Below are 24824 nucleotides of genomic sequence, written 5' to 3'. Positions count from 1 at the left end.
CGAAGCCAGGCAAGGCGGTGCATAGCCACAGAGAAAGCAGTGACCCTCGAGGAAAGTTCAAATGCATCATACGAGAATTGAAGAAGATGCAAGCGTAGCTGAGCCAGAGTGTGTCAGCTTTTGAAACTCTGGAAGACGATGTTGTGGAATATATTTGATAAAATCAGACAAGCTGTTGACCAGATGCTTGAGATAGGAAATAAAGATAAAGTTGTAATTCAAAACTCTGGTTGACATAAGGAAATTTTGATACAAACGATGGCCAGACTTGTCCATAGTCCTGCCCTCTCTTCAGGGGGGACAGTGGAGTAAACCTTGGCAGGGTTGGTTCTTTTTAAAGAAGACTGCACTAAAGGGAACTGATGGAAACTATGCCTCGAGTTAGACAGATCCCGCTTCGATGGATGTCAAGGCTTCCTCACCCTGTGCCTCAAAAAGGGCAAGGCCTTATGTGAGGAAGGAGGGCTGGAAGTTGGAGATCGATGTCGAGACACCAAAAAGGATTTGTCTCCTTGTGTTAAGGTATCTTGAGGCACTCGCAAGGATTCAGCTCCTTGAAGAGAATGCGTAGATTTCGGTCGAGACACTCGCAAAGACTCAACTCCTTGCATAGAGTGTGTTGATTCAGATCGAGGCATTTTTAAGGCTCGACTGAGGAGATGAAGGCCTCGAAGAGTCTCAATGTGTGGATAAATGAGACCTGTCTCGAGACGAGGACTTGTGCCTTGATGTTGGCAGATGATGAGAACTGTGCTTCGAGTCAGACAGATCCCACTTCGATAGATATTGAGGCGTTCTCACCCTGTGCTTCAAAAGGGCAAAGCCTTATGTGAGGAAGAAGGGCTGGAAGTTGGAGCTCGACATCAAGACACCAAAAAGGACTCGTCTCCTTGTGTCGATATCTCGAGGCACTCGCAAGGACTCGGCTCCTTGCATAGAGTGTGTAGATTCAGATTGAGGCACTCTTAAGGACTCGACTCCTTGTACAGAGTATGGAGGTTCATCTCAAGGCACTGACAAGGACTCAACTCCTTGTGATACTGTTGAGTACTCAGGCTGAACTGCAGGAAGCAGAGTCGAGGCAGGAGTGTATTTGGCAAGCATGATATCAAATTCCTGATGCATAATAGCTTGAATCATAGCCTGCAAATGGGGCACCAAGACTTGAGGATCTGATACATTTGCAGCGGCTATAGTCTCCAAGGAAGATGATGAAGAATGACACTTCGATTTGGAGACATGTTGCTTGGGCAGCTTTATGACTACCCGTTCTAAGGGTGGCATATCGGAAGCAGGCTGCTGAACTACCTTACCTGAGGGAGACAGTGAGGAGAGCTACTCCTCAGGAGAGATGTTGCTTAAAAGCGAGAACTTTCCAAACCAGGAAGGTTTAATTAAGGTTGAGGACGAGGTAGGCCTCGGGAGCCCTGTAGAATACTTGACTGGATTCGGGGTTGAAGTCAAAGCCGGGGTTGGAGTATCCATACCGCCAAAAATCTTCACTACCTCGAAGACGTTTAATGGCTTGAGGTTGAAGAGTAGCACAGCGAGTACACGACTCCGGACGATGGTCAGGCCCTAAACACTGAACACACCACCTATGTGGGTCAGTGAGGGATATCGCGCACTGGCAATGGGAAAATAGCCACAGCCAAGTCAAGGCCCGCAGGCTGAGACCGCGGGGAAGGCCCCGCCATGACACGAAAGAAAAAGTTAAATTTTATTTATTTATTTATTTTTTTAAAAAGAAAAGACGCAAAGAAGAAAACACAGCGACCCTGTAAGTAAAACAATACACGAGCCACGGTGAGAGAAGGCACAAAAAGACTAAGTCTAGTGCAGAGCGTCAAATAGAGGACTTCTCGGCTCTGTGGAGAACTGAGGAGACACTGAGACGCGCCCTAGGTTGGGCGGGAAGGCACTCGTGTATACGCGGTGCGGCAGTTGGGAAATTTCTAAAGTTCTACAAGCAAGTCTGTTTGTGAGGCTGTCCGCATCGAGGCTTCATAGATGACATCACCCACATGTGAGAATATGCTGCCTGCTTGTCCTGGGATAATATATGGTATGTTAGATGTAATTTACTTAGTTTTCAGCAAAGCCTTTGACACAGTTCCTTATAGGAGGCTTTTGAACAAACATGATGGGCTGAAGTTAGGACCCAAAGAGATGAACTAAATTAGAAACTGGTTGACGGACAGACGCCAGGAGTGTGGCAGTTAATAGAATTCACTTGGAGGAAGGAAAGGTGAGTAGTGGAGTCCCTCAAGAATTGGTGCTAGGGCTGACCCTGTTCAATATGTTTGAGTGGCATTGCCGAAGGGTTAGAAGGAAAGGTTTGCCTTTTTGCAGATGATGCCAAGATTTGTAACAGAATAGACACCAAAGAGGGAGTGGAAAACATGAAAAAGGATCAGCAAAAGTTCATATCTGGAAACTAAAATTCAATTAGAAATCAGAAGGAGCCGTATGTGCTGGAAGGTGAGAGGCTGATATGCACAAATGGGGTGATAGTGTCTGAAGAACTAAGGGCAAAGAACTAGCATGACAAGGCGGTAGTTGTTGCCAGAAGGATGCTAGGTTGTATAGAGAGAGGCGTGTTGATGCCCCTGTACAGGGCATTGGTGAGGTCCCACTTGGAGTGTTATGTTCAGTTTTGGAGACTGTATCTGGTGAAGGAAATAAGAAGACGAAACGGTCCAAAGAAAGGTGATGAAAATGGTAGGAAGTTTGCACCAAAAGACATATGAGGAGAGATTGGAAACCCTAAATATGTATACACTAGAGGACAGGAGGGACAGGGAAGATATGATTCAGCCGTTCAAATACTTGAAAGGTATTAACATAAAACAAAATCTTTTCCAGAGAAAGGAAAATGGTAAAACCAGAGGGCATAATTTGAGGTTGAGGGGAGGTAGACTCAAGAGTAATGTTAGGAAATTCTTCTTTATAGAGAGAGTGGTTGATGCCTGGAATGACAGTTCAAAAAAGCATGGGATGAACACAGAAGATCTCTAATCAGAAAAAGCACAGTTACTTACCGTAGAGGTGTTATCCAGGGATAGCAGGCAGATATTTTCACATCTGGGTGATGTCATTCATGGACCCCCGGTACGGAAGGTCCAAAGTGCATCGCCACTTTAAGAACTTAGAAAGTTAATGACCGACCGCACCGCTCATGCGCGAGTGCCTTCCTGTCTGATGTAGACACGCAGCTCCTCCGTTCATTAAGCCAGCAAAGAAGCCAACCAGGGGAGGAAGGTGGGTTGTGAGAATATCTGCCTGCTGTCCCCAGATAACACCTGTTACGGTAAGTAACTGTGCTTTATCCAAGGATAAGCAGGCAGCATATTCTCACATGATAACCAGAATGGGATGGTGGGAGAACTGGCCTTTAAGAAAATAAATTTTGTAATACTGACTGGCTGAAGTGCTCAACCCGTCTTGAAAAAGATTCCAGACAGTAATGTGAGATGAACATATGAACCGAGGACCAAGTAGCAGCTTTGCATATTTCTTCAATAGAGGTAGATCGAAGGAAAGCTACTGAAGCTGCCATTGCTCTAACTTTATGGGCTGTAACTCGACTCTCTAGTTGCAACCCAGCCTGAGCGTAACAGAATGATATGCAGGAAGCCAACCAGTTGGAAATTGTTCTCTTGGAAATAGGATGCCCCAACTTGTTAGGATCAAAGGAGACAAAAAATTGAGATGTTCTATGTGGCTTTACCCTGCTGAGATAATAGGCCAAAGCCCGCTTGCAATCCAGAGTGTGACGTGCCATTTCTCCTGAATGAGAATGAGGCTTAGGAAAGAATACTGGAAGCACAATTGATTGATTGAGATGGAATTCAGTGACAACTTTCAGAAGAAACTTTGGATGTGTACAAAGCACCAACTTGTCATGGTGTAAGACAGTGAATGGATGGTCCGCCACCAATGCTTGAAGCTCACTCACTCTTCTGGCAGAAGTGAGTGAGATGAGAGAGACAACTTTTCAGGTAAGATATTTAAGATGAGCCAAAGACAATGGTTCAAATGGATGCTTCATTAACTTAGTAAGAACCACGTTGAGATCCCATACCACTGGTGGTGACTTAAGAGGTGGTTTTATATTAAAAAGTCCTTTCATAAATCTGGAAATGAGAGAATGAGCAGTAAGAGGTTTACCATCCACTAGCTGTTGAAAGGCAGTGAAAGCAATAAGACTGACGTTAACGGATGTAGATTTGAGGCCAGAGTCAGATAAATGGATTAGATAATCCAAAATACAGATGGATTTCAGGTCTCCATGATGAAGAATACACCAAGCAGAAAAACGTGTTCACTTTTGCTGGTAACCCTGCTGAGTGGTTGGTTTTCTGGAAGCTTCTAATATTAGTTGAACAGGCTGAGAGAGATGAAGATCAGCTGAGAGGTACCAAGCTGTCAGGTGTAAAGACTGAAGGTTGGGATGTAGAAGAGAACATTGACTCTGCATGAGAAGAGATGGGAAATTTTGCAGAGGGATTGGCTCCTTGATACTGAGTTGAAGTAGAAGGAGAACCATGGTTGTCTGAGCCACCGAGGAGCTATCAGAATCATAATGGCAGACTCCTATTTGAGCTAGACCAGTGTCTTGAGAACAAGAGGAAAGAGTGGAAACGCAAAAGGAAACTTATTTATCCAATCCAGGAGAAAAGCATCTGCTTCTAGGTGATGAGGTGAGTACAGCCTGGAGTAAAAGCGGGGTAGCTTGTGATTGCAGGGAGATGCAAACAGATCTACTTGAGGAGTTCCCTATTGTGAGAAAACGGCTGAGTTCAGAGTCCATTCGTGTAGTTGAAAAATGTGGCTAAGCTTGTCCGAAAGAGAATTCTGTTCCCCTTGAATGTAAACAGCTTTGAAAAAGATGTTGCAAGGAATTGCCCAATTCTAAATCTTTTGAGCCTCTTGACAGAGAAGGAGAGATCCTGTGCCTTCTTGCTTGTTTACATAGGACATTGCTACTTGATTATCTGTCCGGACAAGAAGAACTTGATCTTGTATAAGATGCTGAAAAGTTTTAAGAATGTTGTAAATTGCTCTGAGTTCCAACAGATTTATATGATAGTGACGATCCCTGATGGTCCAAAGACCTTGAGTGCGCAGGCCTTTCAGATGAGTTCCCGAAGCATAGGTTGAAGAATCCGTAGTCAGGACTTTGTGATAGGGAGGCATTTGGAAAAACAACCCTCTGGAGAGATTGGAAGATTGCATCCACCATTGTAGAGATTGTCAAACAGACGAGGTCGCTGGAATATGCTGTGAGAGTGGGTCGAGAGCCTGTGACCACTGTGAGACTAGGATCCATTGAGGGATACGTAGGTGCAGTCTCGCAAAGGGAGTCGCATGGATTGTTGATGCCATGTGTCCTAGAAGAACCAAGAGATTGAAATTAGGCAAACTGAAAGAGATTGAATCTAGGCAAACTGAATAAGTGCATCTTGACGCTGCTGAGGAAGAAACGCTCTGAGTTGAATTGTGTCCAACAGGGCTCCAATGAACTGGAGCTTCTGAGACGGTTGAAGTTGAGATTTGGGGAAGTTGATTTCGAATCCCAAATTCTGGAAAAACAACAGTTTGCTGTGTTGCTGAGAGCACACTGTGATATGAAAGATTCTTGATGAGCCAGTCATCCAGATAGGGAAAAAACTCAAGGCCCCGAGACCTCAAGGCTGCTGCCACCATTACCGGGCACTTAGTAAAGACTCTAGGAGAGGATTCCAGACCAAAAGGTAGAACTTTGTATTGGTAGTGGTGTTGCGCTACTCGAAATCTGAGGTATTTCCTGGATGCCGGATAAATTGGGATATGAGTGTTGGCTTCTTTGAGATCCAGAGAGCATAGCCAATCATTGCGATTGAGAAAGGGGATAACATTCTGAATTTTTCCTTGACCAGAAATTTGTTTAGAGCTCTGAGATCCAATATCGGTTGAAGACATCCCGTCTTCTTTGTTATTAGAAAATAACAAAGAGTAAAACCCCGTGTTCTCTTGTCCTGGAGGAACCTTCTCAATGGTATTGAGAAGTAGACGACTCTAGATGTCCTGAAGCAGACTCTCTTGAAGAATGGTCTGGAGGAACGGTGAGAAAATGAAGGGAGTAACCTTCTCGTATGATGTTTAGAACCCAGAGGTCGGATGTAATCAACTCCCAGCGATGATAATAAAGTTGAAGACGACCTCCTATAGGAAGAGGTAGAGGTAACTATATGGAAACTATGCTCTTGAGTAACTGATCAGAAAGACTGAATAGGTTTAGCGGGAGCAGACTGTGAATGCTGTTGTTTCTGCTTTTTCTGCTGAGGGCATGAAGCAGTAGATAGTTTAGCCAAGAAGTTGCATCATAAGGAGGAGGCCAACAGAGGGAAGGTCATGTGCACCGTCGAGCAGGCCTGTGTAGAGATAGACTCATTCTTCTACAAGATATGTGCCAGCAGCAGGGAGGGAGCCAGGCAGGCTGGACCCACCAGACTCACAAGGGAGAGAGGGCTGGACCCACTGGACATACAGGGAGGCAGTTGAAGAAGAGAGGGAGCGCATGCAAGGCAAAACAGATGCTGGGGCAGGAGGAAAGGGCACAATTGGAAGGGTTGGGGCAAGAGAAAAGGGTATAGGATTGTTTATGCTGGAGGAAAGGGCACAGGAGTGGGAGCTGAGGCTGGAGGAACTGTGAACTGTGGATGGAAGAAAGAGCACAGGAGGGGGCCAGAACTGAAGCTAAGGGAGAGAGAGTTGCTCAATCTATGGAGGGGAGAGATAGAACTGAGGGGAAGGGAGAGAGCTACAGGAACTGCAGGAAGGGGAGCTGGAGGGAAGGGGGAGAGGTGCTGGACCTGTTGGGGGAAAGGGCTGAAGGGGAGAGAAGGGAAAAAGATGCCATACTAAGCGGATGAAGGAAGAGGGAATGAAATACTGAACAGCAGAGAGAGAGAGAAATATAGGGAGATAGGGAGGTATCTGAAATGGAGTGGAAATAATGGACATGGAGAGGAGAATAGGGACAAGGACACAAAGGGAGATACTGGCATGGGAGGGGGTATATGGACACAGAGGGAAAGGGCTAGATGTGGGAGAGAATAGGAACACAGAAAGGAGATGAATAATGCAGGACGTAGAATAGTCAAGATAAATATAGAGAGTTGGACACAGAGGAGATGCTGAACATGGAAGTATTGTATAGGGGACACAGAGAAGGGAAAGATAGGTACACAAAGATGGAAGATGGCTAGTGAGCACAGAGAAGAAATGTCAAATGAGCAGGAGACCCTGGTGAGTGAGTTAAAAGAAGACAGAGGAAAACAGAAACTAATGCCTGGGGCCAATATGACTTGAAAAATAAAATGAGTTGAAAAAATAATTTTATTTTCTATTTTGTGATTAGAATATATGCGAACTGATATGTTTATCCTGCCAGTGCTGGTGCTAGACATGGGAAGAGCCCAGGATAGAGATTTGGGTGGGTCCCCAAAGCCCACTACTAGCCCGTGCCATCTTCAGCTTCTAGCAGGCTAAGGGCTTTCTCTACACCAAGTCAAAAAATCCCAAGATCAAAATAAAACAGACTTGTAAGCTAATAGATTCAAGAGGTATAATCAGACGGTACTCTCAGATACCTGCTTGGTAAATCATCAAAGATCTCAATAACCAAGATTGCAGGTTAAGATATCAATCATTGAGTACAGAATGAAATGCAAAAAGTGCTCTAAAGTGCTCAAAATAGGTATTCTAAATAAATAAATAAACCACACTTACCTTAGTGAAGTTAACACAACCCTTATTTTTTATTTTTTTTTTTTATTATGGCCTTCCTCTGCCTAAACGCCCAATCTCCACTACGTCTAAAAGTACCCCCACAGCACGTCTACACTTTTTAACCATAATGAAAAAAAAACACAAAACGTCCAACAGAAGGGCTTTTAGGCGAAGGAGGAGCCATTCCTTCGCCTAAAAGCTGGATTCTGTAACCGGTGTCTGTCAAAAACAACACCAGTTACAGAATCTTCCCCCCCCCCAACAACGATCCAGGCAGGAGGGTGCCCAAGCCTTCCTGCCATGTCAAACCGCGACCCCCCTTCCCGACGATATCGGGGCAAGAGGGAGTCCAAGCCCTCTTGCCCCGTTGAAGCCGTGACCCCCCCCTCGATAACATCGGGGCAAGAGGGAGTCCAAGCCCTCTGCCCTGTTGAAGCCACGACCCCCCCCCCCCCGATAACATCGGGGCAAGAGGGAGTCCAAGCCCTCTTGCCCCAGGCACCCGTGGCACCCCTGACTCGTTCGGGCCAGGAGGGAGCCCAAGCCCTCCTGGCCCAGGCGACCCCCCCCTACTCCCACCCCCACTACAGTACGGGCAGGAGGGATCCCAGGCCCTCCTGCCCTCGACGCACCCCCATCCCCCCAACATCCGCCCCCCCCAAGAACCCCCGATCGGCCCCCCCAGCCGACCCGCGACCCTCCCAGCCGACCCCACGATCCCCCCCACCCCCACCCCTTCCCCGTACCTATTTTAGGTTGGCCGGACAGACGGGTGCCAAACCCGTCTGTCCGGCATGCAGCTCAACGAAGAATGGGGCTGGATTGGCCCAGGGGCACCCAAGCCCCGCCTCCTGCTGAGGCCTAAGGCGCCTGGGCCAATCAGAATAGGCCCAGGAGCCTTAGGCCATCAGCTCAGCGGCCCGTTTTTCGGCACTTAGACCTGGTTTTATTTCGTCTAAGTGAAAAAGGTCTAAGTGCCGACTAAACTGTATTTGTTATACCTGTTGTACACCTAGGTGTAGGTCGGCCCACCTCCTGCCCACTGCCCGCCCTTTCCCCTCCTCTAAACACGCCTCTTTTCTCTCTGAGCGTTTAGAGGCAGGGGAAAGGCCTAAGTTGGTTTTAGATACGTCTAAAAACCAGCTTTGGTTATGGGTACTTGGATGATCAGGCTTTTTGATCGTCCAAGTAGCCACTTAGGACACTTTTTAGACGTTTTTGTTTTTTTTATTATGAACCCCATAGATTGCAGAAGAGAGGCAGAGCGTATGGATTTTAAAAAAAAGTCGTCCATACCATATTCCAGTCAATAGCATCAGAAGGAAGATTGAGTTGATGTTGCCATTTAAGTTCCGTTTCCAAGGGGCCGGTGAATTTTGCCCTCTGTAGAAGTTTATACAACAGAGTCGTTTTAGCGGATGCACCAGATACTGTGTGTAGTAAAACCTGCAAGCCAGGAACTCCAAATAGAGGAAAAGTTTGAGGCATGGAGTGTCTAATGCAGTGTGTAAGTTGCAGCCATCTGAAGTATTGAGAACTGGCAATGCCTCTAGTAGCAGAAAGATCTTGAAAAGATAGCCAACCATCGGTAGTCATTATGTCTTGAACTAGCCAAATATCACAACTCTGCCATTCACGCCAGGCCAAAGTGAAATTAAGGATTTTGAAACGATCATTGTTCCATATAGGGATCAAGGTAGAAGCATCACAGGTACATGCAAAGGTAGAGTCCACAATGTCAATAGCAGTCTTGTACACTGCAAGAATATAGTCAGACTTATCCATTTTAGACAGATCAGCACCAGCGAGATATTTGAGGTGGTGTTGTCCATATAATTCACATTCCAAGGAAATCCAAGCAGGGGGATCAAGACTTCTGAGACTGTGATATCCCGCAGACCACTGTCTCATAATGAATGCATGGTGATAGTGCAAAAAACAGGGAAAATTTACCCCACCAGAGATGCGAGGCACCTTCAATTTAGTTAATGCAATGCGGGGTTGTTTGAAGTTCCATAAGAATTTCGTGAGAAGGGAGTCAACCTGTTTGTAAAAAGTAGATGGCAGATGGAAAGGTAACGTGCTCAGTAAATTTATCTTGGGAGCAAGCATCATCTTAATTGTTTCAAGTCTACCCCACCAGGTTAAGGCCAAGGGAGACCATTTATTGATATTTGACTTGATAGTGACTAGTAAGTGTTCAACATTGAGCTGTATGGTATCTGCAATGGTGGGGCCAAAGAAAACCCCTAAATATTTCATGGAAGTAGCTATCCATTTAACTCCATGGGAAGAGACTTCAAATTCCGCAGCAGGACAATTGATAGGCATCACCTCCTGTTTTACCTGTATTTAGTTTGTAGCCCAATACAGCCGCATATTCATCAATGATGGAAAGTAGATGTGGAAATGAAGAGGGCGTAATGTTTAACAGTATGTCATTTGCATACGCCGAGACTTTAAGTTCCTGATCTTTAAGTTTAAAGCCAGAGATGTTAGGATTGGTACGTATCCAGGTTAAAAAGCAATGGCGATAAGGGAAGCCTTGCTTGGTGCCCCTGGTGAGATGAAAGGCTGATGAAAGAGAGCCATTAATGAATGTTCTGGTGGTGGGCATAGAATAGAGGACCTTAATTTTGGTGATGAAAGCCTCAGAGAAATCATACCAGCGTAAAGTTTGAAAGAGGAAAGGCCATTCAATACGATCGAAAGACTTCTCAGCGTCGAATTTCCTGCTTTTGGCGATGTATCTGAGCAATGATATGAGAGAAGGTACGTGTATTATCACAAGAATAGCGTCCATTAATGAAGCCAGTTTGATCCGGTGATATAAGTTTGGTGATGACAGCTTGCAGTCGAGTAGAAAGCAATTTAGCATAGATTTTTGCATCAACGTTAATTAATGATAGCGGGCGATAATTGGCAATGTATCTTGCCCACCTTCAGTAATACAACGATGATTGCTTCCGTAAAGGAACCAGACGCCTCTCCTTTGGAGATGAGGTGATCAATAAATTGTAAGAAAATCGGAGCTAGAACATCCTGGAATTCCTTATAGTATTCGACAGTCAAACCATCCGGTCCCGGAGTTTTCTTGAAAGCCATAGAGTGAATGACTAGAGAAAACTCAGATAGGGTTACCGGTTCATCTAAGAAAATGTTATCCACAGAAGCAAGTTGCGAGTGTGGGATATCATGCAAAAAGTCCGAAGTCATTCGCAGGCAGCAAGACTCAGAGGTGTAGATTTTCTGGTAGAAAGCCATAAAAGCCTGGGCTATTGCAGAGAGTTCAGTTACTTCCACACCAGAGTCCAGTCTAATGGATGCAATATGTGCCTTCTCGCCTCTGTGTTTAAGGAAGTTAGCCAAAAGATGTCCGCACTTATTATTCTCAGCGAAGTAAGACGCCGATTGTTGAAATACAGTATGGGAAGCCTTATGACTCAAGATGTAATTGTATTGGAAACGCGCCTTATTGAGGCGGGTCAACAGAGAGATGTCTGTTGGAGAGTGCTGATGTTGCAATTCAAGTGATCTGATCTCATCCTCCATTGACTTCTGGTCTTCTTTCAACTTTTTATATTTATGTGCAGAGCAGTTGATAGTGACACCTCTAACAAAGGCTTTGAAAGCATCCCAGCAGCAAATCCAAGAAGTGTGTTCAGGCTTATTGTGATGAAAGTACTCTTCAATCTGAGTCCTCATAAGGTGACAGAACTGTAAATCTTGTAGGAGAGCATTATTGAAACGCCATTGCTTGGATAAGACAGGACGGATACGTTGTTTAATCTGTATAGAAATAGCGGCATGGTCAGAGATAATTATAGGAAAAATATCTGATTTCATGACAGAGGCACTTAAGGACTCACTAATCAAAAATAAATCAATTTGTGAATAAGATGAGTGAGGAGGTGAGTAAAAAGTATAAGCGTCAACATCAGCATGCATATGTCTCCATATATCAAGGAGTTTAGCATCCATAATTAGGTCCTGTAATGCGTACCAAGATCTGGTCTTTTTGTACGCACAGCTGGATTTCCTGTCTCTGTCAGGATTCAAGACCAAGGTCAAGTCACCTGCAACTATCAGTTGGGAATCCGCGTCTTCCAAGAGTGATGCCGTGATGGCATGAACAAAATCTGGGCAGTCCGCATTTGGTCCGTATATGTTAAATAAGCAATAACTTTCTCCTGCTTAGCGAAACTTGACTTTGACCCATCTGCCGTTGAGGTCTGTGGAGGAAGAGAGTACGGAGAGTTCACTTTTGTTCCGAATAAGAGTTAATACTACACCTTTCCGATCAATAGCAGGTGAAAAATACGGTGAAAAAGAGCCCATGGGTATTGAACCTTAGTTGAAGCAGCATGATCCAAATGCGTCTCTTGAAGCATGATGATATTAGGACTGGAGTCCTCTAGATAGGTCAGGATTTTCTTCAGCTTAATTTTGTTATTGAGGCCTTTTGTATTCAAGGAGATGATGTTAAGAGACATTACAATGAGTAAAGATTATTACGAGCTTATTCAAATAAACAGATCATCAAACGTAATAGCAGAGGAGAAAAGGTTCTTACACATAAAGAAAAGCATGTCAGATCAAGGATAAGCAAAATATAAACCATGATTGCTAGTAGCCTGTACCACAAATTAACATATCAAACGTAATAGCAGAGGAGAAAAGGTTCTTATACATAAAGAAAAGCATGTCAGATCAAGGATAAGCAAAATATAAACCATGATTGCTAGTAGCCTGTACCACGAATTAACTATGGTGACAAAAAAAGGCACCTCTAAAGAACACTGAGTGCAGCTGATGAAGGCAGGATAGCAGAAAGAACCCCAAGGCACCCATGTAATTACAACAATTTTCAGCAAGCAAACATACTGATTTATGGTGCAGAAACAAGAGCAATACAGGAAAGATACAGTGAGAACAATGACCAGAGTCAACATGTAAGAAGAAAGAGCAAATTGTTCAAGAGAGCAAACTGACAGTCTCAATGACTCTATAAGGATGAGAAATGATACGGCATACAGCAGACAGCTGGGCATCCTGTCAAACCTGATTGATTGGAGTCGGTGAATGTTGCTCAGTGAAGGTAGCCAACTCGTCTGGCATTCAAAGAGAGTAGCTGCTTGCAACGGTGAGCCATGGTCTTGCTTAGATCCTGGACAAACAAGATGGTGGCACCCTCGTGCTGGATCGGGGTCTTAATCTTTGCCCGCTGCATAATGTCAAGAACATGCTGGTAATGCAGGAGCTTGAGCACCACCGGTCTGGGTCTCCGATCTGTAGGAGTGCGGGTGGAAGGCACACGGTGGGCACGTTCAATTTCAAAATCACGAAGAAAAGTGATGTCCAGCAGTTTAGGTATGAGTGTTTCAAGATATTGAGTTAACTCACGGTCATGACCATTTTCAGATAGACCTAAGATGCAAATGTTGCAGCTCCGGGATCTATTATTGCTATCTTCCAGCTCCTGCTCGAGTAGCGTAATGCGATTCATCTGTTGGCGCAGCTCAGCTACCTGTAGTGAGGTCGCATCCATCTTGGTTTCTAAAGCGCTAACACGTGTCTGCACTAAGGTAAAATCCGCTGTTAAAAGCAGTAAGCTTATCATTAATTTCGTCAGTGCTTACTTTCGTTTCTGAAGCCAGTTCCTTTAGCTCACGTAATTCCAAAAAAATCTCGCAGTTAGTATCGCCAACAGAGGCAGGGAGCGGTGTCTTCGATGGGGAGATCGGATCAGGCTTATGCGTCTTTCCCACCTTTTTGTCCGACATCGGTGCAGCGTAGGAGAAAAGTAACAGGATATGTCAGCTCCACTTCTCTTCAGGAGATCGTATGTATGTTCAGCTGTAGTGAAGGCTCGATTTTAATAAAGCAGTTTGCTCATTTAAGAGAGAGAGTACGGGAGCTCAGTGTTCAGGCTGCCATCATGTGCGGGCTCAGTAGGGCCCCCTCCCCCCACCGGGTCTCCCCATTTTTTTCTTTGTTGTACAGTATCTATCTACACTATGTGTGTGTATACAGGCAGTCCTTGGGTAAAGACTGAGTTCCATTTTTTAAACTGTTAAGTTGAATTTGTATGGAACTTGGATCCTGTACAGTACACAGTCTATAAAAATGTTAAACTTTAACAAAGCGGTCCCCAAAGTAAAGTACTGTAGTTTAAATAGAAAGAAAAGATAGGAGGTATACACTTATTTAATTTTCTATACCGTTCTCCCAAGGTACTCAAGCATTTTTCCCCATCTGTCCCAGGGAACTCACAATCTATCTAATGTTCCTGGGGAAATGGGGGATAGGTATTAAGTGACTTGCCCAAGGTCACAAGGAATAGCGTGGGTATGAACCCACAACCTCATGTTGCTGAGGCTGTAGCTTTAACCACTGTACCACACTTTCCCCAACTTACTTTTGTTCTTCATCCATCCCACTGTTCCCTCTCCACCACCACATCCAGCATTTCTCCCTTTCATCTCTCTTCCCCATGCATCTGTACCTCATGCCTCTCTCACCACCATGTCTAAAATTTTTCTCTACCTCCCTATGCCCAGCAATTCTTTCTTCATTTCCCCATGTGCACCATCTCTCTTTCCCTCTCACTTAGATACCCTGCCAAATAATTCCTTGTTGCACCTCAGCATCTTTCTATTCCTTCCTCCACCTCAGCATCTTTTTTTCTTACTCCCTCCATTCTTCCATCCTATGTCCCAAATTCATACTCCACTCCCTCCATCTCTTTCCCTCTCACTTAGACACCCTTGCCCAACAATTCTCCCTTTCTAGTTCCTCTCCACCTCAGCATCTCTTTCCCTCACTCCCTCCATTCTTCCATCCTATGTCCCAAGTTCATGCTCCCCTCCCTCCATTCTGTGTTCCAAGTTCATGCTCCCTTCCTCCTTCCTTCCTGCCATCCTTTGTTTGAATTTTGTAATCCATCTCTTCCTTCTCCCTTCCTGTGCCAATCTGCCCTCTCTTTCTCCCTTCCTTGTCCCAACATGCCCTTAGTCACCCTTCCCTTTGTTCTGCATCCCAAATTTGTGCCTTCTTCCCTCCCGCGGGTGTTTATCTCCTCTGGCTTACTCCCTCCTCACAGCCGTACTTCTCTTCGCAAAGCCACTGCCACAGTTCCTACATGCGGCCCACAGCTGACTCAGAAGCCTTCCCTCTGACATCAGATGCACAATTATAGAATCGCCTTTCATGTGTCTATTACACTTTTGACCAGCTTAAACTTCACTAAAATACATTTTGTGATAAAGAAAATGATCCTAGTTCTGAGTCCATAGAAGTGCTTATAAAGAACTTACATCTCTTGGTGTTCTAGAATTTGCCTCTCGGAAAGTTGGTTTACACCGAAAATTAATCTGGCATTATGAAAAAACAAAGAAATGTAATTAACACTATGTATGCACATCAGAATATCATTTCAATACATAAAGCAATATCTCATATTTGGTTTTTCTTACAATGTATTTTGATAGTTATAGGCATATGCTTTTGACCATGTTTACAAAATATACAAGTTAAGTTCTGGGTTAACAATTTGAAGTTTGTTATTGAAATAATTTTTGTCACTTAAATAATTTTGGAAAAATAGATGACTACAAAAAATTTTTGAAGCTTATAAGTGAGACTGATGAAGACACATGTGACTAAGAGTAGCAACTACTTATACATTCTATATAGTCCACTGCAGAGTCATATTAGGCCTTTGGGTGATTATTACTAGTTTAGTTCTTTAATCACCCCCGCCCCCTCTTTTATCAAGTTGACCTGCCGAGCCACCCATTCTATTGCTATGGACGGCTTAGCATTTAACTTGCGCTGCTCAGCAGCACAGCTTGATAAAAGTGGGTGTGATTTATATGAATAACTTTGGTTTGCCGGTATACTTAAGGAATGATTTATGTAACATACTCTGCAAAATATTACTTGGCTTTGAGAACTCAGTTAAAGTGATTTATCTGGACAATCATCTGCAGTATTTGGTTAACTGTGGTAAATTCCTCTCTAGCTCATGATATAAGAATAACCATATTGAGGCAGAGCAATGGTCCATCTAGCCCAGTATCCTGCTTCCAGCAGTGACCAATCCAGGTTACAAGTACCTGGCAAGATTCAATGACTCTAGCAATCCAGAAAGATATCAGTATTTTACATATGCACTAAATCCATTTGCAACTTTCTTGTAAAAACATAGTCTGGCAATTTAGGAGATTATCACCAGAAGTTGATGCATGAAAAGAAAATGAGGTACCATTACATGTTTGCTTCCTAGATCCAAGAACTACAAAGGGCAAAGGTACCCAAATGGTGAGCCAAGGCATACTAGTGCGCTGTGGTGAAAATTCAGCTACACACAAAGGGCCAGATTATGCAAACAGCACCGGGATCAGCAGCTGCCTCCAAAGGCGATGATGATCATGTGTCAATCACACAATGGCACCATTTGCCTACATTACTGGTGCCCATAAGCGCCAGCTCTATGGGTGCTGTGGGTGCCTAAGGACCCCTATTATTTTTGTGACCTTATGGTGACTGGTGGTCTTTATTGCAAGGCCTGCAGTCAAAGACCTTTTGAGTGGATCACAAAGCAGTCTGGGGATCCATCGCTGCAGCCGCTCTTTTACTCTTTGTACTACCAGCAGCATGTGTGAAGTAAGCATGCTGTCTTCAGTGACCCAGGAGCTTTTCCTCTGCTATTGCTTCCTGTCCCTACATAGATGGGAAGCAGTAGCAGAGGGAAAGCTTCTGGGTGTGTTTACTTCATTTTCACTGCCGGCAGCCCAAACATTGCAAGAGTAGCTGCCTTATCATATCCTATAGAGAGGAGGAACACAGGGGGGGTCATTGAGAGAATCGCAAGGGGGGGTGGTCCTTAGAGAGATGCTGGTGAGTAAAAAAAAAAAAAAGAAAGATTTTAGACCTTTAGAAGAGGGATGGGAAAGGGAAGGTGAGGACAGAGATGCCAGACCATGGTAGGGAGAAGGAGGAGGGAAGAGGAGTTACAAGTTACAAGATTCAAGATGGCGACGGAGCAAGTCGCATAGCAGGAAGCTCTTCTACGCCAGCGAACAACACTTAAATATTTGCCTTTTTCCATGCCGAAGTGTAAAGGAAAACAGAGGGGTGGTCGCCTTTTTCTATGCCGAAGTGCTATACCACCAATGTGCCAGACAGCAATTACCACCTATGCTGGGTCAGTTGTACAGAGCGCTTCTGCAGATCGAGGGGAGCTGACCTCAATATCGGACAGTGAAATTTTGCTGAGCCAAGATGGTCCAGGAGTTCCCCCACGCCCCGGGATGTTGTCAGGGACGCCAACAGTGCTGCAGGAAGCAGCAGAGATGTTCATTACTCCGCCAGAGCTGATCAGCTCACCCTTGACCCCGGAGGCAGTTCCAGATTCACTGGAATCTCAGCTTCGATCTACAGCGACTGGAGGACCTGAAATTCAGCATGGCCCAGGAGCTGGAAATTCTAATATGGACTCGATGGTTGGAGTTTCTTCAATGTCTTTCTCCTCTTTCCTGAACCCGCTGAAAAAATACCAGTGATAGACATGGAAGCAATCTGGGAGGCTATTGAAAGCCTCCACAAGGTATGCTCTCACTTTATTTCTGTTTCACAAACCTCCTCAACTCAAATAAAGAACTTAGAGCAACAAATTCAGGACAAAAGAATGGACAAAGTCGAGAAGCAGGTCTCGGAGTTACAAAATTCCTCTAATTTGCATTTTAAGGATAAAGTATTGTTGGCCAGGAAGATTGAGAACCTGGAGAATGCAAATAGGAATTTAAACCTCAGACTGACTTATTTTCCAGTTTCCAGGCTACAATCACCTATGGAACTATTTCAACAGTTTCTATCCTCTGTCTTAAAGTATCCAGAGACAGTTGTACCCCATTACAGAAATTATACTACTTAAATATTCCTAAAGAAAAGCAGGATTCAGAACATCAATCAGTAGATCTCAATATTGCAGAAATCCTAGAATCTTCACAGTCTGACATTTCTGCAAAAGCTACACTTCTTGTGACCTTTGTCTTTTTACAAGACAAAGAAGCAATTCTTCGACTATTCTTCAGAGCCAAGAATGTTGAATTTTTTGGTTATAAAGTAGCCATTTTTCCTGATGTCTCTAAGTGGACACAGAAAAAATTTCTAATATTAAACTAAACCTTAAGTTTGTATACCGCATCATCTCCATAAAGATAGAGCTCGACACGGTTTATAGGTAAATTCAATAAATGATATTACATCAATCTGTATTGAGTTTAGGAGCAACCTTTCAGCTGCGCTTCCCTTGTAAATGTTGTATTAACTATCAAGCTAATAGATATGTTTTCTATGAACCTGATCAATTTCAATTTTTCTTGGAGGGCAAGGCTGCTTCTGTAGCCCCAGAGATGCCTACTGACAGGGCTGCCATCAGAAATTTCTGGGCCCCTTACTGAGCAATCCTATTGGGCCCCCCATGCACCCCTCCCCCCACCCCCCTTCTTCCATGGGCCGAATACACACATACTTTTCTCTATCACCGCACTCTTTGACCAAAAGATTTGTAAGCCTGCAACCACGTCAAGGTAAACTCTTTCAGCAGAGCCCTAACCTAACCTAAACTAAACTAATCTATACCTATCTATTCTAAACTAACATATGTCTAGCGCGCACAAACCCCTGCTCTACGTGGGAAAAATAACACCAGCTCAATGCTGGCATTAGCATCTAGCGCACGTGGCGTACGCTAAAGCCACTATCGTAACTTAGTAAAAGGAGCCCTATTTTTATTAGTTAATTATTATTATTATTTTCCAGTGCTCAATATGACTTCCTTTTTTAAGGTTTGACACTTGTTCCAGAATATTTTACTAAATCTAAGAAGTATTTGCCCTCTTTCAAATGGTATAGAAGTTAAAAAAAAGGGACAGTCATTAGGTTCAATCTAGCCATTTATTTCTGCATGAATTTAAACAACTAATAAAAAAGATAAATATAGCTCATCCAGTCATACAAGAAATGGCTCTACAGCAGCTACTTTTAAAATGACCAAGTCAAAATGATCTACCAACAATAAAATTTTTTAAAAAACCACAAAGCACACTGTATGCAGAGAAAATGTTAATTATCATTTATATTCCGCGGGTTTTCAAAGAGGTCACGTCAGACGATTCTATGCAATGTCACCTCAGGAACAACTAAACAAAAATAGACAAATATACCCCCTCCCTTTTTACTAAATCGCAATAGCGGTTTATAGAGCAGGGAGATGCACTGAATGCCCTGTGCTGCTCTCGATGCTCATAGGCTCCCTGCGCTAAAAACCGCTATTGCAGATATAAATTCTCTAAACAGACACATTTTGATCACTAAACTGAAAATAAAATCATTTTTCCTACCTTTTTGTCTAGTGATTTCATGAGTCTCTGTTTGCACTTCCTTCTTCTGACTATAAATCCAATATTTTTTTCTTTCTGCCCCTCCCCTTTTCTTTCTGTCTCTCTTTCTTTCTCTCTCCCCCTGCCCCCCCCCAAGCCATCGCGCCAATTTCTCCACTTCCCCTATTCTTTCCCTACCCCCTAAGCCACCATGCCGATTTCTCCCTGCTTCCACGAGCCAGGCCAGGAATGTACAAGCGCAGGACTCACAAGACTTCACCTCTGAGGTCAATTCTAACGACGGAGAGGAAGTTCCAGGCCAGCCAGGCAGCGATTGGCTGGCCCAGAACTTCCTCTCTGATGTCAGAATTGACGTCGGAAGTGAAGTCTTGTGAGTCCGGCGCTTCTACACGCCTGGCCTGGCTCAGGGAGGCAGTAAGAAAAAGATTGCCAAGGCAACGCGATCGACTCACATTGCCTTTGCGATCTACTGGTTGATCGCGCTCGACCATTTGGGCACCCCTGCTGTTATGGTATCCTGTCCTGACCTGAGGAAAGGGGTTTAGTCCCCAAAAAACTGCCTTATTTTCATTTCCTATTTATAAACTTTAATCAATAGATACAATACTACTTGATTCTACGTAAAGCAACAAAACAATTTTTCTACCTTTTGTCGTTTTTGCTTTAATCATCTTCTCTTCACTCTTCTTTCTAGCCAGCATCTGTCCGCTCTGTCTTCCATACAGCATCAGCCCCTTCCATCCACTGTCCGCCCTCTCCCCGTTCCATATGGCAACTTCCCTCTTTTTATGCTCCTTCAATAAACTGTCTATCCTGTGCCCCTTCTCTTCTCCTTTGTATATGATTGATTTCAGCTCTGCCACCTCTCCATTTTTCTCTCTCTGTCACCACCCTGTCCCCTATGCTCTGGCATCTCTCTCTTCTCCTTTCTTTCCTTCGCACCCCACAGTCTGATATCTTCCCTTCCCTGATTCTCTAGCATCTCACTCCTTTCCTTTTCTTCCATCTCTCCCTCCCCTTCCATGCTCTGACATCTCCTCCTTCCTTTCCCCCTTCCTTTTCCCTTGGTCTGGCATACTTTCCTCCTTCCCTCCATGCCCTGGCATCTCTTCCTCCCTCCCTTCCCTCCAATCCCTGGCAACTCGTTTCAATCCATCCCTCATCTTCTTTCTCCCTCCAGTTGGGTGCAGCAAGTCTCTCCCCCTCTGCTCCCTTTCCTCCTTCTGTCACCCATGACCTGGCGTCATGAACTTCTTCAGGCAGCAGCATTCACAATTCGCTGCTGTTCCCAGCTTCGGGCCTTCTTCTCTGTCGGGTCCTGCCTTCATGGAAACAGAAGTAGGCAGGACCCAGCAGAGAGGAAGGCCTGAAGCTGGCAACAGCAGTGAATTGTAAATGCTGATGCTAGCCGAAGAAGTTCATGACGCCAGGTCGAACACCCGGGGCAGACTGCTACTCTCCCCCCCCCATGACCCTCCTATCTCTCCCTCCCTTCCATCACGAGACTCTAAACAGAACTGCTCTACTCTAAGCAGGCTGCTTCAGGGCTTTCTCCTGCCGTGATTTCCTCTGGCACGTCACTGATGAGGGAAGGAGGGAGAGATAGGAGGGTCGGATCGGGTTGGGGGTCGCCCGGGATGATGATGAGGCTGCTGCTGCTGCCAGCGAATCCAGCAAGGGTGAGGCCCCAAAGCACAGCACTGGCAGGCCCTCCCTGACTATTTCGGGCCCAAGGCCTGTGCCTCCTTTAATCTGGCCCTGCTTCCCCCACATATGCCCTGACATCTCTCTCTTCCACTCCATGGTATGGTATCTCCTTTCCCTCCCTCCCATGGTCTTTGCATCTCTTTCCTCCTTTTCCTGATCTTCCTTCTCCCTCCTTCCCTCTCTCTCCCCAATTGGGTGCAGCAGTATTTCTCTTCCCCCTCCCCCCACTGGTTACAGCAGTATCATCAGCATTTCTCTTTCCCCCCCAACTGGGCACAGCAGAAGCAGCATTTCTCTTCCCCCTCCCCCCTAATTGGGTGCAGCAGCATTACTCCTCCCATTTCCCCCTCCCCCCGTCTCACACACCCGGCAGATTCGCTACAGACAAAGGCAAGTTGCAAGTTTCCCTTGGTCGCTGACCTATCTCCCAAAGGGCAGCGACAGAGGGAAGTTTACAACTTGCTGCTCTTGCTTACTTCGGGCCTTTCTCGTTGCCGGGTCCTGCCTTCACAGAAACAGAAAGTAGGCAGGACCCAGCAGCGAGAAAGGCCCGAAATAAGCAAGAGCAAGTAAGCTTCCCTCCGTGGCTGGCCTATCTCCCGCATGCACCAGGGCTCTAATGGTCCGTGCCGGCTTCTCTTCTCTTACCCCCCCCCCCCCCGACGTAACTTCCGGTTTCGGAGGGAAGCCGGGTTCGAGTCGCTTGCTGGGGGTTTTTTTTGTTTAAAGTCCGGCGGGTTTTTTGGCGGCTCTTCAGGCTGCGCATTAAGCAGTAGCGGCAGCAGGATTCGGCAGATGACAGCCGGATGGGCATCTAAATTTGCTGTGCGTTGCGCCTGGCTGAAAAGCGCTGGGGAGAACACTGGGGAGCCCAGGCCCCCTGTCAGCTCCGGGCCCCTGAATGCAGGACTGGTAGTACTGCCCTGATGGCGGCCCTGCCTACTGATATCACTGTCCAGACCATTTAGTATGGTATACAACTGATTTTGCTCTGTATTTACAAGTATATTGTTACGTTTTCCTTTTCTTGAATTCAACTACCCTTGGTAGTGCTTGACTCTCTCTCTTTCGTTGTGGACTCTTTTCATTGTATACTTATGAATACTATATGCACTATTTCCTTATTGGATGTTATTTTTCCTTTTCGAAGGTGTTTTTCTTTGATGTTAAAATAGAGATAAATATAAATTTTAAAAAAAGAAAGCAGTTACCGTAACAGGTGTTATCCAGGAACAGCAGGCAGATATTCTCACATGTGGGTGACATCATCCACAGAGCCCCAGTATGGACAGCTTTAAAAGTGGATCACCACTTTAAGAACTTAAGAAAGTTTGCGAACCGCCTTCACCCTGCATGCATGAGTACCTTCCCGCCCGACGTAGGCACATGGCTCCTCAGTTCAGTAAGTTAGCTAAGAAGCCAACCAGGGGTGGTGGATAGGTTGTGTTAATATCTGCCTGCTGTCCCTGGATAATACCTGTTACGGTAAGTAACTGTGCTTTATCCCAGGACAAGCAGGCAGCTTATTCTCATATGTGGGATTCCCTAGCTTACTAGAATGGGATGGAGGGAGTGTTGGCCATTAGGAAAATAAATTTTGCAATACTGCTTGGCCGAAGTGACCATCCCACCTAGAATAAGATTCCAGACAGTAATTTGATGTGAAGGTATGAACTGAGCGCCAAATAGCAACTTTACAGATTTCATCAATTGGGGTAGAGCGGAATAAAGCAACAGAAGCTGCAATAGCTCACACTTTATGGGTTATAACACAACACCCCAGCCTGAGCATAACAGAATGAGATACAAGCCACCAACCAAGTGGAAATAGTGTGCTTGGATACTGAATGTTCCAACTTTTTAGGATCAAAAGAGATGTGCGATGTGATTGAATTCAATGCAAGTAAGTATAGGTATGTGTGACGCACAAATGGAAGAAATAAAATAAAATAAATAATAAGCTTAGGCATGCTTACAGTCCAGAGTATGAAGAGCCACTTCTCCAGAATGAGAGCGAGGCTTGGGGAATTTTCATCGGCGGGATCCAGCCCACGCCGCCAGAGAGGAAGGGAGACCATCGGACTTGCCTGCAGGTCAAGCGGGCCCTGATCCGCCTCCTCCCCATTACCAGCCGGAAGGGGAGGTTTTTGCTCAGGTTTCGCCGAGTAAGGGGTGAATTTTCAGCGGCGGGATCAACCCATGCCACCAGGTAGAAAGGGAGACCAGCAAAGGCTCTGCACAGCGACACCGAGTTGAGACATCGTATTGTACTATAACTATTGCTACCTATTACCTATAGCCTATTGCTAAACGAATAAAAGAATAATTTAAAAAAAAGTGGGGGGGCTATCTGTTTAGAAATAATAGTATATTGTTATTGTTAGAAATATTAATATAACCTTTAATTGTTTACTATAAAACCTATTACTAATCATAAGTTACCTATTACTCAATCAGTATAACCTATTGTTAAAAATAAAAAGGGGGGTTATCTGTTGTTTAGGATTAATAGTATAACCTATTCTATTGTTTATTATAAAACCTATTGCTATTGTTTATTATAAAACCTATTGCTAAACAAAAAGTTAGCTATTACTCAAAAAGCATAGCCTATTATTATAAAAATAAAAAGGGGAGGTTATCTGTTGTTTAGGAATAATAGTATAACCTATTCTATTGTCTATTATAAAACTTATTGCTAATCAAAAAGTTAGCTATTACTGAAAAAGTATAGCCATTACTCAAAAAGTATAACCTATTCTATTGTTTATTTTTAAAACCTATTGCTAATCAAAAAGTTAGCTATTACTCAAAAAGTATAGCCTATTATTATTATTAAAATAAAAATGGGGGGATTATCTGGGGTTATCTGCTGTTTGGGAACAATAGTATAACCTCTTCTATTGTTTACTATAAAAACCTATTGCTAAACAAAAAAGTTAGCTATTACTCATAAAGTATAGCCTATTGCTAAATAAGAAGGGGGTTATCTGTTGTTTAGCAACAGGAAGAAAGGGGGGGTTATCTGTGGTCTAGAAACAATAGTATAACCTACTGTTTACTATAAAACCTATTACTAAACAGAAAGTACCTAGTTACCTATTGCTCGGAAAGTATAGCCTATTATAAATATAAATAAATTAATTAATTAAATAAATATATAAATAAAAAGAGGACCAAGTATGGCAGGGAAGACAAGGAGCACCAAGGCTGCAATCAAGATCAACCCCCCGACTACAGAAGAGATCCAGATGAAGGCCACAGTCTCCGTGCAAACTGAGGAAAATCCCCATCCCCGATGGACAGCGGAGATCTCTATACAGACCGAAGCTGAACCCCATCTGATTTCAGTCTCTATGCAGACGGAAGAGGACGACCAGCAACAGCTCAACGGTGACATCCTACAAGAACTGACAAGCCTGAGGGAAGAAGTGCAGCGGCTAAGAAGTATCAGAGAGAGTGAGGCTTTCATCGATGGAGCCCTCCTAGAACTATTCCAGGTCTCTGAGCAAGGGCAAGATGTCAGGCCCACAGCACTAGAAATATCAGCTGGGGTACAAGAAGAGACTAGCAGCTAGTCACCTCAGCTAGTAAAGAAGAAGAGTCTCGAGACAAGGATACCTGGCAAGCAAACACAGAAGATGGTCCAACTCCTCTAGATTATTATCTTCAAGCAAGCGCAACAACAACCTTACATCAACTCCGCAAATCACCCTGAGCAACAGATATCAGCTCATACAGGAAACTCCCACCAGCAGAACTCAAGAAAACATTCAGGAAGACATACAGGAAAGTCCCGTCAGCAGAACTTAAAGAGAACATTCAGGAAGACGTCCAGGAAACCCAGCAGATGGCCCCAAATCATGAAATAACAAAACAATATCTCCTCAAGAAGCGCATTGTAGTTGTCATTGGGGACTCTATGCTGCGGGG

General features: G+C 44.5%; 1 protein-coding gene across 1 annotated transcript in view; it reads right to left on the bottom strand.

Annotated features, from left to right (window-relative positions):
- The window catches only part of DGKI (diacylglycerol kinase iota), a 1086779-nt gene that overhangs the window by 886750 nt on the left and 175205 nt on the right, over window positions 1-24824 (bottom strand). Inside the window, exon 5 of the mRNA XM_033957757.1 lies at window positions 15093-15149. Coding sequence (XP_033813648.1) covers window positions 15093-15149 — 57 coding nt within the window. The remainder of the gene's footprint in view (window positions 1-15092; window positions 15150-24824) is intronic.

Source organism: Geotrypetes seraphini, chromosome 9 (assembly GCF_902459505.1).
Source record: "Geotrypetes seraphini chromosome 9, aGeoSer1.1, whole genome shotgun sequence".
Lineage (NCBI taxonomy): Eukaryota > Metazoa > Chordata > Amphibia > Gymnophiona > Dermophiidae > Geotrypetes > Geotrypetes seraphini.
The sequence above is the reverse complement of the archived record's forward strand: the minus strand, read 5'-3'. Positions and strand labels throughout refer to the sequence as shown.